Source organism: Durio zibethinus, chromosome 26 (assembly GCF_047325235.1).
Source record: "Durio zibethinus cultivar Kanyao isolate XHJ-2024 chromosome 26, ASM4732523v1, whole genome shotgun sequence".
In the NCBI taxonomy this organism is placed as follows: domain Eukaryota; kingdom Viridiplantae; phylum Streptophyta; class Magnoliopsida; order Malvales; family Malvaceae; genus Durio; species Durio zibethinus.
Window position 1 is genome coordinate 5,085,362 of NC_143187.1, and position 19,979 is coordinate 5,105,340.

The window sequence follows — 19,979 nt, forward strand, 5'->3', positions numbered from 1 at the left end:
GCACTAAAGAGGTTACTATGATTTTTATTCTGTCTCATTGCACTAACAGGTTAATTATGAATGATCTAATTGCTTTTGATATATTTTTATCCCATTGCACTAGAGAAAAAATTCTAATTTTGACTTATGTCTATGGGTTAAGTGTGGTCATAGTATGTTACGAAAAACTAAATAAATTTATAATTTTGTAATATTTGATTTCATTTTGTGAATTAAGAATATGGTTTTGAGAATATGTTTGTGAATACAAGATTATCCAAAATATTTTTAAATCATTTAGTTAATGTTTTGGCCTAAATGTTTTGTAGCATGTTTAGTTCGACTGAGGGGATGTCAGTTACTTACTGAGTCATCGTACTCATTCTTTTCATTTTCTTTACTTTTTTAGATTTCGATGTTTATATCTTGGGAAGATAATCTCAACAACTACTTGAATTAGAAAGATTAACATCTGTCTTTAACTTTGTATAGCTTTTGAGTGAATATTTTATTATTGATTATAAAAGATTTGCTAGTAAGAATTTTAGTATATTCAACCAACTTGTAAATGGTATAATTTTGTAGACTCGAGATTCTTTAAAATATTAGTTTGGAGATTATTAGAGATTTTGATTTAATTTGATATATTAGAGATTTTGATTTAATTCGATATCTATGGCCTTGCATGCTTGTGAGATTTATCTTGTGAGTATGCGACGTTGTTACGTCCTAAATCTTCAAGTTTTGGGCATGATAAATTAGTGGTATCAAAGTTCAAGTTTGTGATTTTGGAGATTTTGGGTTACTTTGTTTGATTAATATGAAGATATTAGTTTTGAAATTTTGTGTTATGAAAAAAATTTTGGATTAGTTTGATAAAGAGTATTGGTAGTTGTAAGTGAAATGATTTTGATGTGAATTTGGTGAAAATGATATTTTAAGCTCAACAATTATTATGGAGAATAGTTTTGATCTGTCAAAATTTTATAAGTTTATGGTAGATTAGATTTTCGATCCATGGAGATTTTGATGTTTTGTGATTTTTGTGGATTCTAGATTTCCTAATCCAATTAATTTTTAGACATCAGTTTTGGAATTGTGATGATGAGAAAGTTTGGTGAAGTTGATTATGAGTAATGATAAGTTGTAAGTGATTTTTGTGTAAAGATTTGATAAGATAAATACCTTAAGCTCAAGTTGGTAGTGGATTTTTATCTTTAGAGGTCCTATAGAATTGAGGTTGAAATTTTTTATTTTTGGTGATTTGTTTTATGTTTGCTTATCGGTTTGGTTGAATTTTTAATCATGATATTTATTGTACCATTCGGAGCTAAAGCATAAAACATTAGCTAAGCGATGAAGTGATATGCCTTTAAATAAAGTGACTTTGGTGGGATTTTTATAGAAATTGGATATTTTAAGCTCAAGAGTTATTGTAGAGAATGATTTGAATCTTTTGAGGTGTTATGGTATCGAAGTTAGATTTTCAATCAATTAAGATTTCAAAGTTTTTTAATGGATTTTTATTAAATTTTTTTTATAATGGATGTAAAATATTTTTGTTGAGATAAAGTATGAAAATTTATATTGACAAGAATTGATATGAAGTTTTGAGATATTTATTATTATTGATTGTAAATTTTATTTACAGATTACGATTTTTACACTTACAGTTAGGATCAATAGAAGTTATGATGCAAATGAGGATTTTGATAATATTAGTGTGATTTTGATTTCAATAAGTAATATATAACTTGATCGTAAGAATTGACTTTTTAATAATTTACTAGAATTCGATTATTATATGGGTAGGGTATTACGGTTTTAGAATTTATCTTAATGGCTTTTGTTTATTATATTGTACTGGTGATAAATAGTGTTATATGCATAATAAAACATTTGTTTATATTGATATATTTTATTTTATTAAAAATTATTTATCCTTGATATCAGGAGTTAGAATCTTATGTGATTAGCCTGAAGTGTGAAAAATTACAATTGTACTTGAAAGGCAAAGGATTTATTAATAGTCCTATGATAAAATAGTGATTATGATTTTGATTGAGATAGAATATGAGTTTGTTTGAGTAATGTTAACAAAGAATATCACATATTATGGTATAAGAAATATGTTATGATTCCTGCTTGAAAATTAAGGTTGTAGCCGTGGAAAAATGTCATTTAAAAAAACGGTGGATTTTGATTGAATATTAAGAATTATAAAATTATGATTTACTAAGACTAAATCATTGTGAAATAAGCATAAAGGACATATTGGACTACAAGAAAATTTTGGAACATTATGATCCCATAAGCCTATAAGTTTGGTGAAAATTTTGATTGTTATTTGATAATTGGCTTAAAGAAATCAAAAACTATTTATATATGAATTTGAAGTTAAATTATTTATATATGAATTTGGAGTTATATTGGGTATTCAATGGACTATGTCTGAATTTGTATGCTAAGAAACGTGGGATATGATCTGTAGCATTGTCTTGATCCTCATTACAATTTACGATGATTATATTGATAAGAAATATTTTGTTAGTCAAAAGAAGAAATTGTAAGCTTAATTATGTGACTTGGTGTTCCATGAAATTATTTAAAGTCGATCTCTCTAATTTTTCTTTGGAGTGGTTGGAATTTAAAGTGGTCAATATGATTAAGATGTGATTATAATTTTAAATTGAAGGGCAATATGAGAATTGATGAATAATGTTTTATAGAGATTGCACTTGTTATGGGCTTATGATTTATTTTGTGTATAAAAACTACATGTAATAAGTACACATAATGGCTTTTGTAATGATAAGGTCAACTTCATTTACGATTTTGTCATTCAAGGATTTGGAGTATGGATGCAATTTTAAAGAATTTAAGAAAATTACGATATAAAGCGATATATTTTGGGTGGTTTTATAATTGCATTTTTTATATGAATTATACTCTTAAAATATATGGATTGAAATTTTGGCAAAAAGATTCCTTATTGTAAATAGATTTTTGACATTGATTTGAAGTTAATAAATAATATACTTTCTTGAAGGAAAATTTAGTGTATTAGATGGTTATAAGTCTGTTAAATAGTGAAATGATTATGTGAAATTTGATCATTGAAATTTGAAAAGTAATGATATGTGAACAAAGAGTTTTATCATGAATTCGAAGTTTATATTTAGATTTTGTGGTGAATTTTGAATGTAATCAATTGTATTGGTTTTACATTTATCACAGTCTTCCAGTGGTTAAAAAAAAATTATGATAGAAAAAAAAAGAATCAATATATGATTTCTTTGAGGTAGTTATTTGGTGATGTTGTTACTAGGATTTATGGACATATGTGAACATTTTTATGAGAATGAACTAGAAACTTCATTGTAAAGGATGTTATGGACAGCTGATTTTATTGGTGCAAGAAATATTATAAAATCAATTTAATGTTTTTGGATTATATTTGAATGATATCAAAGTGCACAACGAAAACATGATTCGATGTAAGTTATGGATTTCAAATTATTGCTAATTCAACAAATAATGAATTATTTTAAATTGGAGACTGATTGTAGGTTAATAAGAAATAGATTATAGATTTTGACATTTAAAAATTTGAGATTTTACAAGAGTTGTGAAATTGTAGTAAAAATGTTATGATTGATTTTGTTAGTAAAGAATCATTTGAAGAGTCGAAATTACATTAAAGTGATTTTACCTAACTATGATTTAAGTTGAGTATCATTTATGTTTCGAGTATGTAAAATTTGCACAATAGTTATGTTTTGTGATTGGATGTTGGAACAAAAATTGAGATTGGATACTTAGAATATTTGTTTATTAAGCTGTAACGGATATATTTTATATAGTGGAGTTTATATCGATTTGGCTATATAAGAAATAATAAGGAAAATACTTGATTAAAACTATTAAAGTGATACATCATGGATTTTAATAAGAGGATGTTATATGACATTAAATTAAAACACAAAAAAACTTTGAGATCCGGATTTTGAATTTGGAAGACCAAATTTTTTTAAATAGGGAATATGTAATACCCAGTCCCAATTTCATATCCTAATTAGTTGATCAAACTTTCAATTTTTTTCACATATTGAATCTTCAACTCTTCTCACGTTTCGAAACTTTATTTTTGATACCACTTGTTGGAGAACACCACAGCTCTGATACTATTTGTTAGGCTAAAAGCCTTCAATCTAATCACACCAACGAAAGTAAAATCAAATAATAAATCAAACACACAAGAGACAATAATTTAATGTGGTTCGGTCTAATCAACCTACGTTCATGGATGAGAAACAAGATCCACTAGTTGTAGAGAATTACAAACATACATCAAATCATCAACCTCACTCAACAATCAATACTCATAAGATACTCTCAATCTCCTCTAGTCTTATGGAGTATTCTCAACCCAAACAAACACAAACTCAAACTCTTATGCACCCTTTCAACATAACCAAACACATACACATATGCTCTCATACATCATAGCTATGTGGACCCTCTCAGTCTATTCTAGTCCACTTACAAATAAATATACACACTCATAAGACGTAGAGCCCTAATACTCCAATGAGGTTCTATCTCACAAAATCCTACAACTCTCTTCATTTTTTTCTCATATCTAACCCTGTAGAGACTTCACCTATTTATAACCATACAAACTTGCCCATTAAGAATCCTCTCCTCTTAGATTCATTTATTGTAAGTCAAATTTGCTTATTAAGAATTCATTTCCTTTTAGAATTCTTCTCTTACAAGTCAAACTTATATATTAAGAATTCTCTTTCTCTTAGAATTCTTCTTTTACAAGTCTTCTTTTCCATCAAACAATATTTGATAAATCTCAAACAAATCCTAAACAAATCCCAAACAAATCTCTTATGGGATTTGAGTCATTATTTCCAATAAAAGAGAGTTCCCTGCATATCCATCACAGGATTTAGAATTAGCATATTTTCGTCGTATGGGAAAGGAAATAGAAATGAAAAAAAAAAAAAAAAAAACAAAGAAATCAAGAAAGGGCAGGACATGAACATTTGGAAGAGAACTTCAAATAGGAAGATTGCAATATAGATAACTAACATATCGTATCCATTACAATAGATAAAGATGGTCCATGATGCCGTCTTACGAATTATGTTACCATATACAATGCCATTCTAGTCTTCTCTTTTGAATTGTGAGAAGTCTATACGTGCTGTCTTCAAGTACTAGAAAGAGCAGATCAATGTATACATAGAGATTTAAAGAAGAAGCACAATAAAAGGCAATACATGCTCATGCAAGACCAAGAAGAAGTAGAATGCTCAAAATCCAATATGCATTAATTAAACAGGTGATTGAAAATGAAGAAATGGGGGTGTACCAAGTAAGGTCCTCGAGGAAGCCATAGTTGGAGATTTGTCTGTCAAGCTTTTGGTAATCACACCAGAACCATATCAGTTCAGAGTTAAGACTCTATGTGCTTTGGCAAAAAATACTTCATGAAGTGAAACCCTGCTGTCATTCACTTCAGCTATTCCATATAGGAGATGCCGTCAAACAACCCCTGCATTCTAAAGATTTATCACATTTTATTTTGGTGTTTATTGGATTGGTTTTTTGGCTACTTCTGCATAGTAGACCGACAAGCAATTGAAAAGATGGGCTTCTATTTACCTGTCAATATTAAATGCTCCTCCTGTTTATATTTTCGTAAATTCAGCGTAGCCATTGTGCGGACAGCAGTTGTCAAGAAATTTACTAGTGGCAATTAGATAGCCATCTTTGTCTGCTCAAAATATTGTACAAGGCTGCATTCACCTCAATCAGCAACCAAATTTAGATAAAATATTCAAGGTGAGAAATAAACAAATAGGAAAAATATAGCATCTTTTTACGTCTGAAATTTGTCATTCTCAGTGAATAATCCTTCCACTGATAAGAACTGACAAAACTTTTTAGTCCAAATGATTAATGAAATAACAAATCATTAATGAAAAAACAAAACTTTTTATTCCCTGAGATAACGAATCATGAAGAGAAAAAAACAAGGGGCAAGACCAGCAAAGCAACATTTGTTTGCAATTCTGGTTTCATGGCCACAATCTGTCAGCATAAATAATATATGCTTAAGAACAAACATGACCACAAATCAAAAAAGATATAATGGAGTCAAAACATTAAAAAGAACATTGAATCACGATTACCCATTTTGTTATTTACTCTATGCACCAGAAACAATACGAATAATTACCATAATTGTTACAACTGCTACCCAGGTTAGGCCAAGAAACCTAATAAAAAGCTGGCCAGACAAACAGAAAATCTGAATATTAGAAAGTTTTCGAAATTTTAACTTAAAGGTAAATGTTAATTTAAATCTTATAAACAGAAAAATAATGCTATTGTGAAAAGTGATTATAAATAAATTATCTTATGTAACTCAAAATCCGAACATATATCTCTGCTTATGCCCTTTTTCGAAGGTATTTCCCTTGGCATATTCTCAATATTCCCACCTTTTTACCATAAAAGCAGTTCGCTAATAACAATAATAAAAAAAATGGGACTAGTATTATTTTATTTGCAACCATTAGATCTTTCAATTGTCAACACATCGAACGGCCAATATCACACAAAAAAATTGAATATTTTCAAAAGTCATAAAAACCATCTTTCTTTCTATAAATACCCTCCCAACCGTTGGTTCTATAACCCATAACATAGCGTAAACCTCAATCAAATATCCTTCTCTTTCTGTGTCTTGTCCCGCAAAACCCTTCCCTTGTTCATCATCAATATGGCAGCTTTAGGCCGCATAGTTGTGATTTTCGATTTCGATAAAACGATCATCAATTGTGATAGCGATAACTGGGTATTGGATGAGTTGGGTGCTACCGAGTTGTTCAATCAACTCCTCCCTACCATGCCTTGGAACTCTCTTATGGTAATTAATTACTATTTTTTTTTTTCCCGTTGCATGTTTTCTTTTTCCTTCTAATTTTCCAAATGTAAGAACAAGGATTTAATCATTGTTATTTTTCCATATATGTACAAATATTACAGGATCAAATGATGAAGGAACTTCATTCACAAGGAACAAAAATTGACGACATTGTAGCTGTTCTGAAAAGAACTCCGATACATCCCCGAATCATACAAGCCATTAAATCAGCTCATGCTTTAGGGTATGTTTACATTTTAATTTCTCTTCCTTTTTGGTCTTCTAATTAACTAGAAAATTACTGAAATTTTCGGTGGCAATGGCATTATTATTTTCAGGTGTGATTTGAAGATTGTAAGTGATGCGAACATGTTTTTTATCGAGACAATTTTGGAGCATCATGGCCTGAGAGAATATTTCTCAGAGATCAACACGAACCCAGGTTTTGTTGACGCAGAAGGCAGGCTAAGGATCTTCCCTCACCATGATTTTACTAAATCTCCTCACGGATGCGATAGTCCATGCCCTCCAAACATGTGCAAGGTATATAAATCTGCCTTTCTTGCCTGCAAAAAATAAGACCGTGAGAATGTTTATCTGACACATGCATCTGAAAGCTTTTCACCTCTCCATTTCTAATTCTTCCTCGTAGCGTTTTAATAACATAGTTTTATATAGAACGAACAATCTTTGGTGGATCATAGTTTTATATAGAAGGAACAATCTTTGGTGGATCATGACAAGTCACATGATTTCTGGAAAATTTTACTTACACATAATCAATCCAAAGCATGATTAGCTGTTTACAGGATATATATATATATATATATATATATATAACGTTACTTATTTTAATTGACTATGCATGGTTTAATTCGTTCATGGTATATAGGGTATTGTGATTGAAAGGATTCAAGCTTCTCTAACCATGGAGGAGAAGAAACCAAAAATAATCTACCTCGGTGATGGGATGGGTGATTTCTGCCCAAGTTTGAAGCTTGGTGATGGAGACTATGTAATGCCAAGGAAAAATTTCCCAGTTTGGGACTTGATTTGCAAAAACAGGAGGCTAATAAGAGCAGAAGTTTGCGAATGGAGCAATGGAGAGGACTTTGAGCATGTGTTGCTTCACCTTGTTAGCAGGATTTCCATTGCCAAGAACAACATTAATGCTGGCAATACAGCTCAGTTGTATTCAGATTGCATACTACAAACATTAATGCCAGGCGCTGCCAGTGAAGCCTTCTCACAGACCCTCTCGGTTCCACATTAGAATTCACTAAAGATTGTCAAATTAGTTTCTGAGAATTTCATGTCTTTTAGCTCTAGTAGAATGCAGTAATCTGTAGTTTTATTAGTTGAAAAACGTCAAATAATTGAATAGCTGTGTACTTTTTTATCGAAATAACATATTATGAAAAGTAATTTTATCTTGGAATTGCATTAACTTTTATATTAATTTCATGTTGATGAGGTTTTGATTTAATGATAAAAAAGAGATTTTAGACTCTTAAGATTTTATGTTCAAGTCCTCTACATAGATTTGATTCAATTTATATAAGATTTATTTAACTATATGTTAATTTCTTTTTTGATTGTTTTATCTATTTCTAGAGATAAGATTTGAATTTAATCCATTAGATATTATTTTTTAAAGCTAGTTGCATAATATAATTAAATTAGATTATAAATGATACTTGAATATAACTTCATGAATACAGTAAAGTATTTTTTCTAGAAAAACACATCTATCTATTTTATTAACCATTTCATCAAAAGCTTAATTAGTTAAGAAATGTTATCATAATGTTTCAAAACATATATATATATATATATATATCAAATAAGGAAAGCATGAGGAAATGGGGATGCTATTTTTTTTTTTTGACACATAGCATTCATGGATTTGTTTTTGGATCAATCATTACCATATAAAGCTGTCAACAATATATGTATTCAACAATGTCTCCAAAGTAGAAAGCTCCCAATTCTCAACCATCCAATGTGTCCATAAAATCAAGCAAATGTTTTTTAATTCGTATCCCACCTAAGGACTTTAATAGCTCAATTAATTGATCTTGGAGAATGTTTTAATTATATTTTATTTGTTTCACATGAATCTCGTTGTGACATTCTTTTTGTGTATAAATGTTAATTAATTAGTTTTAGTTAATAGATCATAAAGTAATATTTTTTTAGTGCTTATACAAGTTTCTTTAATTATAATTGGATAAATAAATAAAATAATTATATAAATTTATATTTTTTTATTTTGTCATCTTTAGCAGCCTAGTCTAACCTGTAGAGATTTCACTTATATTTTTAATTTCTTTTAAAAAATCGAATCTTTTCACACTTCGATAATATATATATATATATATATATTTATATTTATATATATATGGTGGAAGAGAAAAAAAATAATGAAAATAAAAATATTTTGGAAGAAAAGAAAAAGTTACGATGTTTTTTTTATTAAAAGATAAGTGGGTAGTTTTTTTAAGATAAAAGTAGGTGGTTTTCTTTCAAAAAGGATATTATATAAAAATTGAAAGATACGAGACGTTTATTTGTTTTTTTATTTTTTTTAATTAAGTTAATGTCATTTATATCGTGATACATTTTATGAGTAATATAAATATATATTTAATTATTGAGAGATAAAAATCATTTATTTTAAAATTATTGGAACGGAAGGGTGTGACATCTAACGGTAATAGTTTTGGATCGGATATTAGGCCCATTAATCATCCAACTTTAAGAACCAAATTAAACACGATAGTCCATGGCCCATGGGCGGGTCTGATCATGTCCAATGAAAGACTTATCGTAGTCATATCTAAAACAGAATATTGGAACAATTTTCTTCTTCTTTTTCTTCTTCTTCTTCTTCTTCTTCTTCTTCTTCTTCTTCTTCTGTCCTTTTCCCCGTGGCTGTCTGTAGGCGAGTCGGAATGGTGCATTCAGAAGAGTTTGTTGACTTCTTTCTGCTTATTTTGCATATATTCATGCACACTTATACTATACTGCAGCTTGGGACATAGCATTAATCAACTTTTCATTTTAAGTTCTGTAATTCTTTCTCATCTTCTCTCCTTTTGTGAGAAGACAGCAAAAATGTCTTTGTTCTCTTCCTTACAGATTGCAAATCCAGGTTGGGGGTCCGTCTTTAACTTACCTTACTGAACATTTATTGGGACAGCAGACCTGATGAAGGGTAGCCGGCGGCCTAATCAATGAGGTTATCGTCCGTAGCCACAATTATTTCTTATTCATGTATGGAATAAAAATTTCACCAAGGCTAGCTCCCTATCTAAAATATTTATGCCGAATCTTTGGAGTACATTATGATTATAGTGTTAATTTATATAGAAAATTTTCATATTTTTCCACTTCTTTATTATTGATAAATTAAAACTAATTGCAAATGGGGTTAGATAAATATAAATAGAGTAAAAATTCTCACTAACAATAAAAAAAAAAAAAAAAACAATTGTTTCATTTTGAAATTTTTTAAAAAAAGTTACAATGTAAAGTTTTTTTAAAAATTACAAATAAGGAGATTCAAATATCTTAAATACTAAATATCACCTCTTAAAATTCATAATATAAATTAAATGTGTTAAAGTTATAATTTTCATTATCATCCTACCATACATACATTAATTATATCTAATTTGATCGTCACAATATCATTCTCCATTGACAAGGCTGCTGCTATGAAGGAACTTTTATTTCATGCCTTGTTAAAGCTGCCATGGCTACATCTGCCAGTTTTTGTAAGTTCAACTTCACAACAATATCCACAAACATCTTAGTGTCCTCTTCAGTGTTCCCTTCAGGTATCTCCGCCCAATAAGACTCCAAAACAGTGCTATAAGCCTTATTCCCTCCTTCCCTAAACTCATTAACCGATATCACTGCTCTATAGTTTTTCAGCCTATGGTCTCCCCCCACAACCCTAAAGCTCAAAAATGTTCATCATCCTCTAATATCTCTAGTATTTCGGTGCTGGTGGACGCCGGTAAGCCTGATATAACCGTAACTTCTCTTATGCTTCCAGCTCTTCCATCTCCTTTCATTGAGCAACTCTTGATGAAGTGCCTGTTGTTATTAGGGTTTCCGAAATCGCGTACGAATGGCCATATAAGGCTTAGGGGAGCGTTTATACGTTGTGTTATTAAAGACGTGCATGTGTTTGAGGATAGAGGAAAGGTATGGTGAGTTTGGATGATGGACTCAAGCTTGGAGATTTCTTCTTTGGTTAGATTATTGTAACAAGCTATAAGATTAGGGTTCATGGGGGGTTGTTTTTGGTTTTAAAGCTGGTTTGAGAGATTTTTGCTTGGAGAAGAAATTTTTGGTGATGGGGGACGTTGGAAAAGAGTGGAGGAGGGTGGGAGAGGATTTATTCTCTTTTCTTATACGGTACAATCTCTTATTTGATCAAATATATATTATTTTGTTTTTTTTTAACTAATAAGAATTTGTTAATCACATCATCACTTACTCCTAGGCCATGAAAACTTATTCCAAAGGTTAATTTTCCTTAAAATATAAAGATTTCAAGAAACACTTAGGGTGATTAATCATGAGTTTCAACTATATATATATGGTTTTTTTTTTTTTTATTGAACAATTTTACAATATTGGTGAACTTGTAGCATTTTCGTTTTTAACGGGGAAAAAGGAGATGGTGTTGAAAGAAGAGAGATGGGAACTCAGCATTTTCAACTTGGCTAAATTATATGAACTTGAGAAAGATATTACGGGTACTCCAAGTATTTTCCTAAAATTTCCCTACCAATTACCAACTTGGATTTATTGTTTTCATCCTTTTTTCTTGAAAGATTATGTAAAGTACTTTAAGAAAAAAAATGTATAATAGGGAGTGACTAGCCAAGTGCTTATATATATATATAGTAGTATATGCCATTAAGAATTAATAAATGTTACCTTCCTCTTTCAATATGATTATTTTCCAATTGGTTTATAGGGATGAGAGGAATTACAAGTAAAAACTGCTGCAAGTTGACGTAATTCTAATAAAAGAAAGCCAACAATTATGCAAGTGGGCATTTGAAAGATATTAAAGTTTGAAGGAAATGGCGGAATCGAAATCTCTCTAAATCAAGTTGATTAATTGTAATTCACAAGTGCTTCATTTAGTTATTTCTTTATTTGTTGGTTTTGGTGGACTATAGCGTCATGTATATATAATGGTGTGGACTTTCATTTCCTTCAATTATATATATATATATATATATATTATAACTAATAATAAGGTATATATTTGTATGATTGACCAAAAACAAGGTATAAATGTGGTCAATTGAGGTGAAGCATATTTGTTTTTTTGGGAAGAAAACTACAACTTGTGCTATTTTGTGGACAATCACTTCCTTAACTGTTCTTTGTTTACCAAAAGTAGAATCTCTTGTTTTTTGTTTTAAATATATTTTTATATGATCATGAACGTTACATTGCATATGAATACGTTAATTATTAATATACTTTTATTAGTATATAGTATATTAATGAATATGTCTAACTAAATTTTTTTCAAAAAAAATATGTTTAAGTGAAAAATTTTTACATCTATTGACACAAAATAATTTTATCATAATAATAGAGTACTAAAAAAATAATATGAGAATATAAATTAAAGAACCTTTAAAAAATAGAAGAAAAAAAAAGCATAAAACCTTCTTTGAGTAAATTTAGCACATCTATGATTTAAGTTACTAGAAAGGCTATTAATTTAATATTTTATGATTATAAATAAGTGATATTGATCTAGTTGTTTACAATAATGACTTGATTTAGCACAATAATGCCACTTTTTTTAAATAAATATATTTAGAACTGCAAACTGCAGACTAAGCAAATGGGTATGGCCCTACAATCTTGAAGCCCATGAAGAAATAATCTCTGGACTGAAAGGGCCATGCATTGTGCTACTCTAACCGATTCTTTTAAGGCTTTTATGAATCCATTGGGTAGAAAACTATTATGCTCCTATTTGTTTCTGTGTCCTTGAATTTGGGTTTAGCCGATATCTGCTGGGGATAATAACTTCCTGTTTCTTCAATAAATTTGGTTTTTTCTTTTTTTTTTTGTGTAGTTTTCTTTTTGGGTTTAGCATTGCCTGCAACTTGGGAGTTTCAGATGTTCTTCTCATGCTTTAAGCAATATGATTTTAATAGTAATACTAATAATTTTCATTGCAGGACAAATTGAATATACCTCAAGTATAAGACTACCTAATCCCACTATTAAATTAGATAATGATAAACAGGGACTTAGCTGAGGGCCATCCCATGATTTGTCATTGCTCCAAGCTACAAAAGCATGATGTAATCATGGATATCTAATTATCACATCACAGATAACCGCTGAAAGCTGGGGAGGAATTCCTTCTGCAACTTGACCAGTATTCAGCTACAAGCTTGGAAAAGGCGGAGTTTGTCCCCATAAGTCTTGTAGGTTCATCATACTCTATTAATTTACCTGCAAATCCAAGCGATCCCATGATTTCAGTAAGTTTTCTTTAACACCAAAAGCCTAATAATTGCTAAAACTGTCTATTATCTTTCATGCACTTAATGGTCCAGGAATGTTGTTAAGCTAAAACTGTAGTCTTTGGGTGGAGACAGTTAAGCAAGGAAATTGAGGAGAGATGGATGCAGAGGAAATATATAATAGTTTCTCCCCCATTTTTTTCCCTAACTGTCAAATATAGCGTAAGAGTTTATTGATAAACATTTCTTTGTAAAGTAGATGATAAAGAGCATACCATAGGAAAGGACCATAACCATGTCGCTGTCAATTACAGTTGGAACTCTATGAGCCACTGTTATGACTGTGCACTCTGAGAATTCTTGTCTGATAATTCTCTGCAAAATAGCATCTGTTGCGGAGTCAATTGAAGCTGTAGCTTCATCTAATACCAGGATTTTATTGCTCTTAAGTAGGACTCTTCCAAGGCAAAAGAGTTGTCGTTGTCCCACACTCCAATTCTCCCCTTCATCACTTACTGTTCAAGGTTGATCCAACAAAAGTCAGGCAATATCAGCAATTGCTTTTAAGTTGTGCATAATTCAATGGAAGATGCATATGGAAACATTTTCCCCCTTGATTGGTCATCTTAATTATCAGTGAAAATACATGTATAAGCTATAAATTCATGATACAATTCGCTTGTATATGTTTCATTAATGAGATACCATTTAGTTGCTGGAATCAACTCACCTGATGAGTCTAGCTTATTTGGGAGATTACTGATAGTTGCCTTAAGCTGACACTTTTCCAAAGCCTACAAATAAAAACATATCAAGCATACAATTAATATTCTATTATGCAGTAGTACTAGAAGTAATGAAGTATAGCTACTTTAACTTTATAAAGGCAACACAACCAGAAAAAGAGGGGGGGGGGGGGGGGGGGCGGGGGCAGAATAAAACAAGAAACACTTTTTAGCATATTTATATTTGTGTATGAAGCCGGTAGTCTCACCTTCCATATTTCTTCATCTGCATAAAGGCCTAGAGGATCTAAGTTAGTTCGAACACTGCCCCTGAATAAAGTTGGCTCTTGAGGAATAATGCTAAGCTTCGTTCTCAAATCTTTCAGACCAATAGAGCATATATCAAGTCCATCTATAAAAATTTTACCCCTTGCAGGCTCCACTAGACGAAACATGGCACTTATTAGCGTAGATTTTCCACTTCCAGTCCTTCCTACAACTCCTACTCTAGTCCCTTCTTTGAATGTGCAGGTGATTCCTTTGAGAACCAATGTAGCATTTGGACGATATCTTATCTGCAGCGATGCATAAGTCAAATGATCCAAACATAGCATCATTTGTATATGATGCAGCAATATATAGAAGGCAGACATATATAGTGGAGCCCTATGAAGCAGCTTCAATGGATCAAATAGATTTTGAGAATCAGTTGATATATTTTGCTAATGATTTTGGCTGGGATTATTCAGGATTCAAGGTTCCTATTATCTGAAAGAAAATGACAAATTTTCCACTCCTGATAAGCCATTTTGTATTGAATTTATTTCCTTAAAGGACCAGCTTGATTAATCTACTGATTTACTCACCTTGAGCTCTTGCAGCTCAATCCTACCCTCGGAGGGCCATGATGATGGTGGCAATTTGTCATCTATTGTTGCTGGAGGCTCTGCTGGTATGCTCATAAACTGTTTTATCCGTTCAACTGAAATTATGTAGTTTGATAAGTTGCAATACCATCTTGTCGAGAAAACCTGTGTGCTAGTTATTGACAAAGCATAAGAAAGAGAAAGCCCTGCAAGTCCTGTGGATAACAGATTAAGGGAGAAAATTTCACAGCTTAGAACATTAAACTCTTCGAATGAAAATAGATTGTTCTCTAGAAACGGATGCTACCTGGCGCTACATAGCCTTTTGGAAGTAGAACAAGGAGAAATACAGACGTGAACATGGTCAGATTCTGAAGTGTCTCTATCCTTGAAATTAGCCATTCTGTGGCTGCATTACAAAGAAAGAAAAGTGTAGCATCTGTGTCAACAAGCTTTAGGTAGTTTTTTAAGAACCTGTCCACCATGTTGAAAGCTCTTATAGTGACCACCCCAAGAGAAGTCTCAGCTGCATAATTCATAACAGGAGCCTTTGTTGTTCCATTGATTCTTATTAGTTCCCTTGCAGAAGCTAGATAGTACCCCTTTTGTTTAAGGCAAAAAGAATATTTTTCATCAGCAAAAAAGTTACAATAAATAAATAAAAGAAAGAGATGAGAAAACAAAAAGGACACACCTGAATGTATTTTACTGCTGCCAATGCAATAATGGCTACAATGAGAACTTCCCATGTAACAAAGGCAACAACTCCAATGGCTCCTACAAGTTCAATACTACCAGCTGCCACGAAGCCAATGGAGAAAGGTATATCAAAATCCAGAATACTTAGATCTGATGAAGCCTGAAAGAGAAATGTATAAAGGACATTATGAAACTTGTTATGTAACATAACGCTGATATGTAAAAATAGGTGTTTCAAATGTTCTTAGTATATCTTACCCGGGTCAAAATCCTCCCAACAGGAGTAGAGTCAAAGAAAAGCATGGGAGCTTTAAAAATGGCATTGGTGAAACCATAGAAGAAGGCCTTAGAAGCTTTTAATCCCAAATGGGCAGAATAAATAGACCTAAGATGTACAAAAACTGCACTAAGTGTTGAAATTCCTGTATAAACTCCTATTAGCAAGCCACTACTTATTTTAGGAATTTGGATGGCAACTGCTAGCCAATAAGTTGCCGCAGCCTGGAAAATCACAAAACCAAACTGAGCTAGTATGCCTAAAGATAGAGAAGCATATCCTTTCGATATTACAATATAATCAAGGAAAGGTCTCCATCCAAAATCACCAGTCTCTTTTTCCTCTTCTTCTGTGAGTTGTACTCCTGGTAGATCCATTACAGAAATCTCATGCTCACTGTTCTGTTTAGCAGGGTAAGACTTATTGAACTCCTCCACCTGAAGCGTATCTGCATTGTGAGGTTGTCCATTCTTTTCATTACTCAAAGGACCCAATACTGTCACTGCATCTCTGTGAGCATTAACAAGCTCCTCAAATGCTGTTCCTGATGTCAATAACTCTGTATAGCTTCCTGTTTGAGTAAGTCTACCGCCATCCATGACCTAGGTAGAAACCAAATCATTCTCCTTAAATGTAAAGCACAGATGGGTAAAAGGAAACATACATTAATGGTTTTAGCTTAGAGTTTTACCAGAATTCTATCAACTCCAGAGAGAAACTCCACTTGATGAGTTACTAGGATTACAGTTTTCTTCCATAGAGCAGCCATGACACAGTCCTGCAATCATAGAATATAAATTGAGCAAAATAAAGAACTATTTATTTTTTTCAATGTTTGAGTTAATCTCTGAGTTGTTTGTCTCACATTGAATAGGACTGCGGCTGTTTGAGCATCTACAGCACTGAAAGGATCATCAAGAAGATAGATATCTGCATCATTATAAACAGCTCTAGCAAGTTGGATCCTCTGCTTCTGTCCTCCACTCATGTTGATCCCTCTCTGACCTATTTCTGTGAGATCACCATGATCAAAATTATCAATGTCCTTATCCAGAGCACATGACTTGATAGCCCTTTTGTATCTTTCTCCATCCATTGGTTTTCCATAGAGTATGTTGTCCCGGATAGTCCCACTCTGGATCCAAGATGTTTGCGAAACATAGGCTATGGATCCAGATAAAGAAACCTATTTGCAAGAATTAAGGGGAAAAAAGTCAGTGATAGCAGCAAAACCATTGTTTGATAATATAGCAAAATACTAGTTGTGTAACTCACAGTTCCTGAAATTTTTGGTATTTCACCAAGCATGGCATGCAAGATTGATGATTTCCCAGCTCCAACAGGTCCACAAACAGCAATTTTCTGTCCCTTCTTTATTTCCAAATTTACATCTCTAAGAGTTGCAATTGTTAATTCAGTATCCCAACTAAAGATGCCTTCTTGTATTATAACACTTGTATCTGAATTCTGCAGTGATATTCTTGGTACTTCATTCTTCAGCTCATGATCAAGCAGAAAGGCGTTTATTCTTTCGGTGGAGACTTTGACTTGCATCATAATGGAAAGAGCTCCCGGTATCATTGTAACTGGTTCACCCATGCTTCTCAGTGTTGCAAGAACTGTGAAGATGGTGCTAGCATTCAGTGGTGCACTCCCAAAATAGGCACAGCCCAAGAAAATAACTGAAGAAATGATGGTTGGGCTGATCCAAAATAAGACAGTGCCGTAAGCTTTACTTATCTGTTCTTTTGCCAACCACTTGAATTCATTGTCACGTCGAGTTTCAATCAAGTTCTTGAATTTCTCTTCCCAAGATTGCAGCTTTATGATCTTCATATTATTTAGGACCTCAGAAGTGAGTCTTAGTCGCTCATCTTGAGCAACCATAAATTCAGATTGACACTTTTGTAGTACATTTGCAAATGGCACATTGAGGACTCCACAAATGAGCAGAGGGACTAAACCAGGAAGAGCACCAAGACCGACAACATAAAAAAGTACTCCAATGGACATAAAAAGTTGCAGTACAAGACTCCAGGCTGAATGAAGCCACCAAGGAAACTCCCCCAGTCGGTAGGCATCTACTGCAATATAATTCACAATCTCTCCAGTGGAATGCCTTCTCCTTCCCACACATGAAAGCTTCAGCTGCTTTTGATAAACTGCTACCATTAGAGCTGATCTCATCCTCATTCCTGACCTCCTTGAACTAAAGTACCAACTTCTTTGCGACAATGATTCAACTACTTTGCAAATAACTAGACATCCCAATATGGAGAGACCTTCATACCTGTTGTCCTCTCTATTGTTTGAATAATTTACAAAAGCATAGAGTAAAAGAGGCAGAGATACTACAGAAACTATCCGCAGGAATGCACAGATAGCTATCAATACATTTTCTTTGAAATACACTTTTGCTAAGGCCTGAAGAACCAAGTTAGAGTTGCTCAAGCTCTTATCTCTAACCAGGGATTCCCATTCATTAGCAAATTTTTCATAGGCCAAGCTAGCCTCATCTTCATTAACTAAAGAAGGGATATCTTCAAGAGTTAATATTTTGGAGTAGCCCAAAGAAAACAGGGGATTAATCCAAGAAAAACACAGTTTGCTGAAAAAGCTAGCCTTCCCTATTCCTGCCTGAGTTTTCTCCGCCATGGAGACTAATAGAGGTTCGGATAGACTCTGATCTTCACTGTTTTTAGTAACCAAAAAAATTAAGTTTCTAAATGCACAGAAGAGGAGCAAGATGTTTACTGGCCATGCTATTATGTCAAAACTTGGAAGGTTATGTGTTTGTAACAGAAGTTCAATGTAAAGGGCTGAAACCAATAAAGAGAAAGACATCCACCAGAAAGAGATGACAGTTTTGATCCATTTGGGTGTTCGAACCAGCAAGGAAACTGACACTGATATCCAAATCACTCCTCTAACAAGGTAAACCAACCACCCTAAATTATTCAATCCATCATTGGCTATTATATTCCATGAAGCTGTGGCAACATAGGCTATGCTAATAAACGCAGAACAGATTGAAACAATTATAGAGATCATATCCTTTCTGTTGCTCTCACCAATTTGACATTTTTTGACTGAAACTAAAAGCAAATGAAGGTAAAAGAGACAAAGGAATAACATATTTGTGACATCTAATATGGTTCTCTGAATGCAAGAAGAACCAAGATCCAGTTCTCCCCCACAAATCCAGGGAACTTTCCCTGCATATACATCAGACAGTAGAACATCAGAAGCTACAAGAAATGCTACAGAGAATAAAAAAAAATGAAAGTGAATAAAAAGGAGAAGCTGTGAAATCAAGAAACATTAAGGTTCGATCATCTAGTAAGAGGAGTGAATAAATAAGCAAAAACAAGTATGCGTAGACATAGTAACAGATGTTTCAGTCCTTTGCCATTTCTGCATCAGCATTTTTTTACAGTCTCAAATCTCTGTTCTCTTGTTTCTTAAGGTAAAAGATTCAAGTACCAAAGAGAAAATATATGTTGACACCAATACATGTACATATAAACAAGAACAACATGCATCAGTAGTTTTTTCACCGTTCTTGTTCAGTGTTCACGGTGAACCAAAAGATCTGATAGTGCTAATGAACCACACGAAGAGCTGAAAATGTCATAAAACCTTACAAAGACAATTAACTAACATGCATGCAGTTCGAAAGGAATGCGACATACCAAGTGAGCTCCCCAAGGAGGTCATGATTGAAGATACTTCTTTGATCATTCTTTTTAATTCTTTCTTGCTGCAGCCCACACCACTCTTATATAGGAGCTCAAAACCAATACTTCATTAAATGAAAAGTGAAACCCAAAGCGACTTGTGGAATCCTTTGAGCTCACCTATTTATCACCTTTTCTATTTGTGCTTGGTCATTTGGTTTCTTTGCTGCTTATAGGACTAATTAGATCTCTATATTAGCTTAAAGTAATTTGTTTGTTGTCATTTCTC

The 19,979-nt window shown here is 32.4% G+C and overlaps 2 protein-coding genes and 1 pseudogene across 2 annotated transcripts; 1 reads left to right on the forward strand and 2 right to left on the reverse strand.

Moving 5' to 3' along the window:
• The first annotated feature begins 6,583 nt into the window (after positions 1–6,583).
• LOC111318604 (inorganic pyrophosphatase 2-like) lies at positions 6,584–8,363 on the forward strand. Its single transcript, XM_022921480.2, has 4 exons — positions 6,584–6,928; positions 7,048–7,169; positions 7,264–7,468; positions 7,818–8,363. The coding sequence occupies exons 1-4, from the start codon at positions 6,782–6,784 to the stop codon at positions 8,196–8,198; spliced, it is 855 nt and encodes a 284-aa protein (XP_022777215.2). The 5' UTR covers positions 6,584–6,781; the 3' UTR covers positions 8,199–8,363.
• A 2,135-nt stretch (positions 8,364–10,498) lies between these two features.
• Positions 10,499–11,367, reverse strand: LOC111274617 (abscisic acid receptor PYL2 pseudogene; annotated as a pseudogene).
• Positions 11,368–13,104: 1,737 nt separating this feature from the next.
• On the reverse strand, positions 13,105–19,850 carry LOC111274618 (ABC transporter C family member 8-like). The gene is made up of 12 exons (XM_022859387.2): positions 19,706–19,850; positions 17,289–19,228; positions 16,879–17,199; positions 16,705–16,791; positions 15,995–16,615; positions 15,732–15,896; positions 15,345–15,639; positions 15,038–15,252; positions 14,441–14,746; positions 14,177–14,240; positions 13,722–13,961; positions 13,105–13,435 (listed from the first exon to the last, which is right to left on the reverse strand). The coding sequence occupies exons 1-12, from the start codon at positions 19,752–19,754 to the stop codon at positions 13,308–13,310; spliced, it is 4,431 nt and encodes a 1,476-aa protein (XP_022715122.2). The 5' UTR covers positions 19,755–19,850; the 3' UTR covers positions 13,105–13,307.
• Positions 19,851–19,979: the final 129 nt, after the last annotated feature.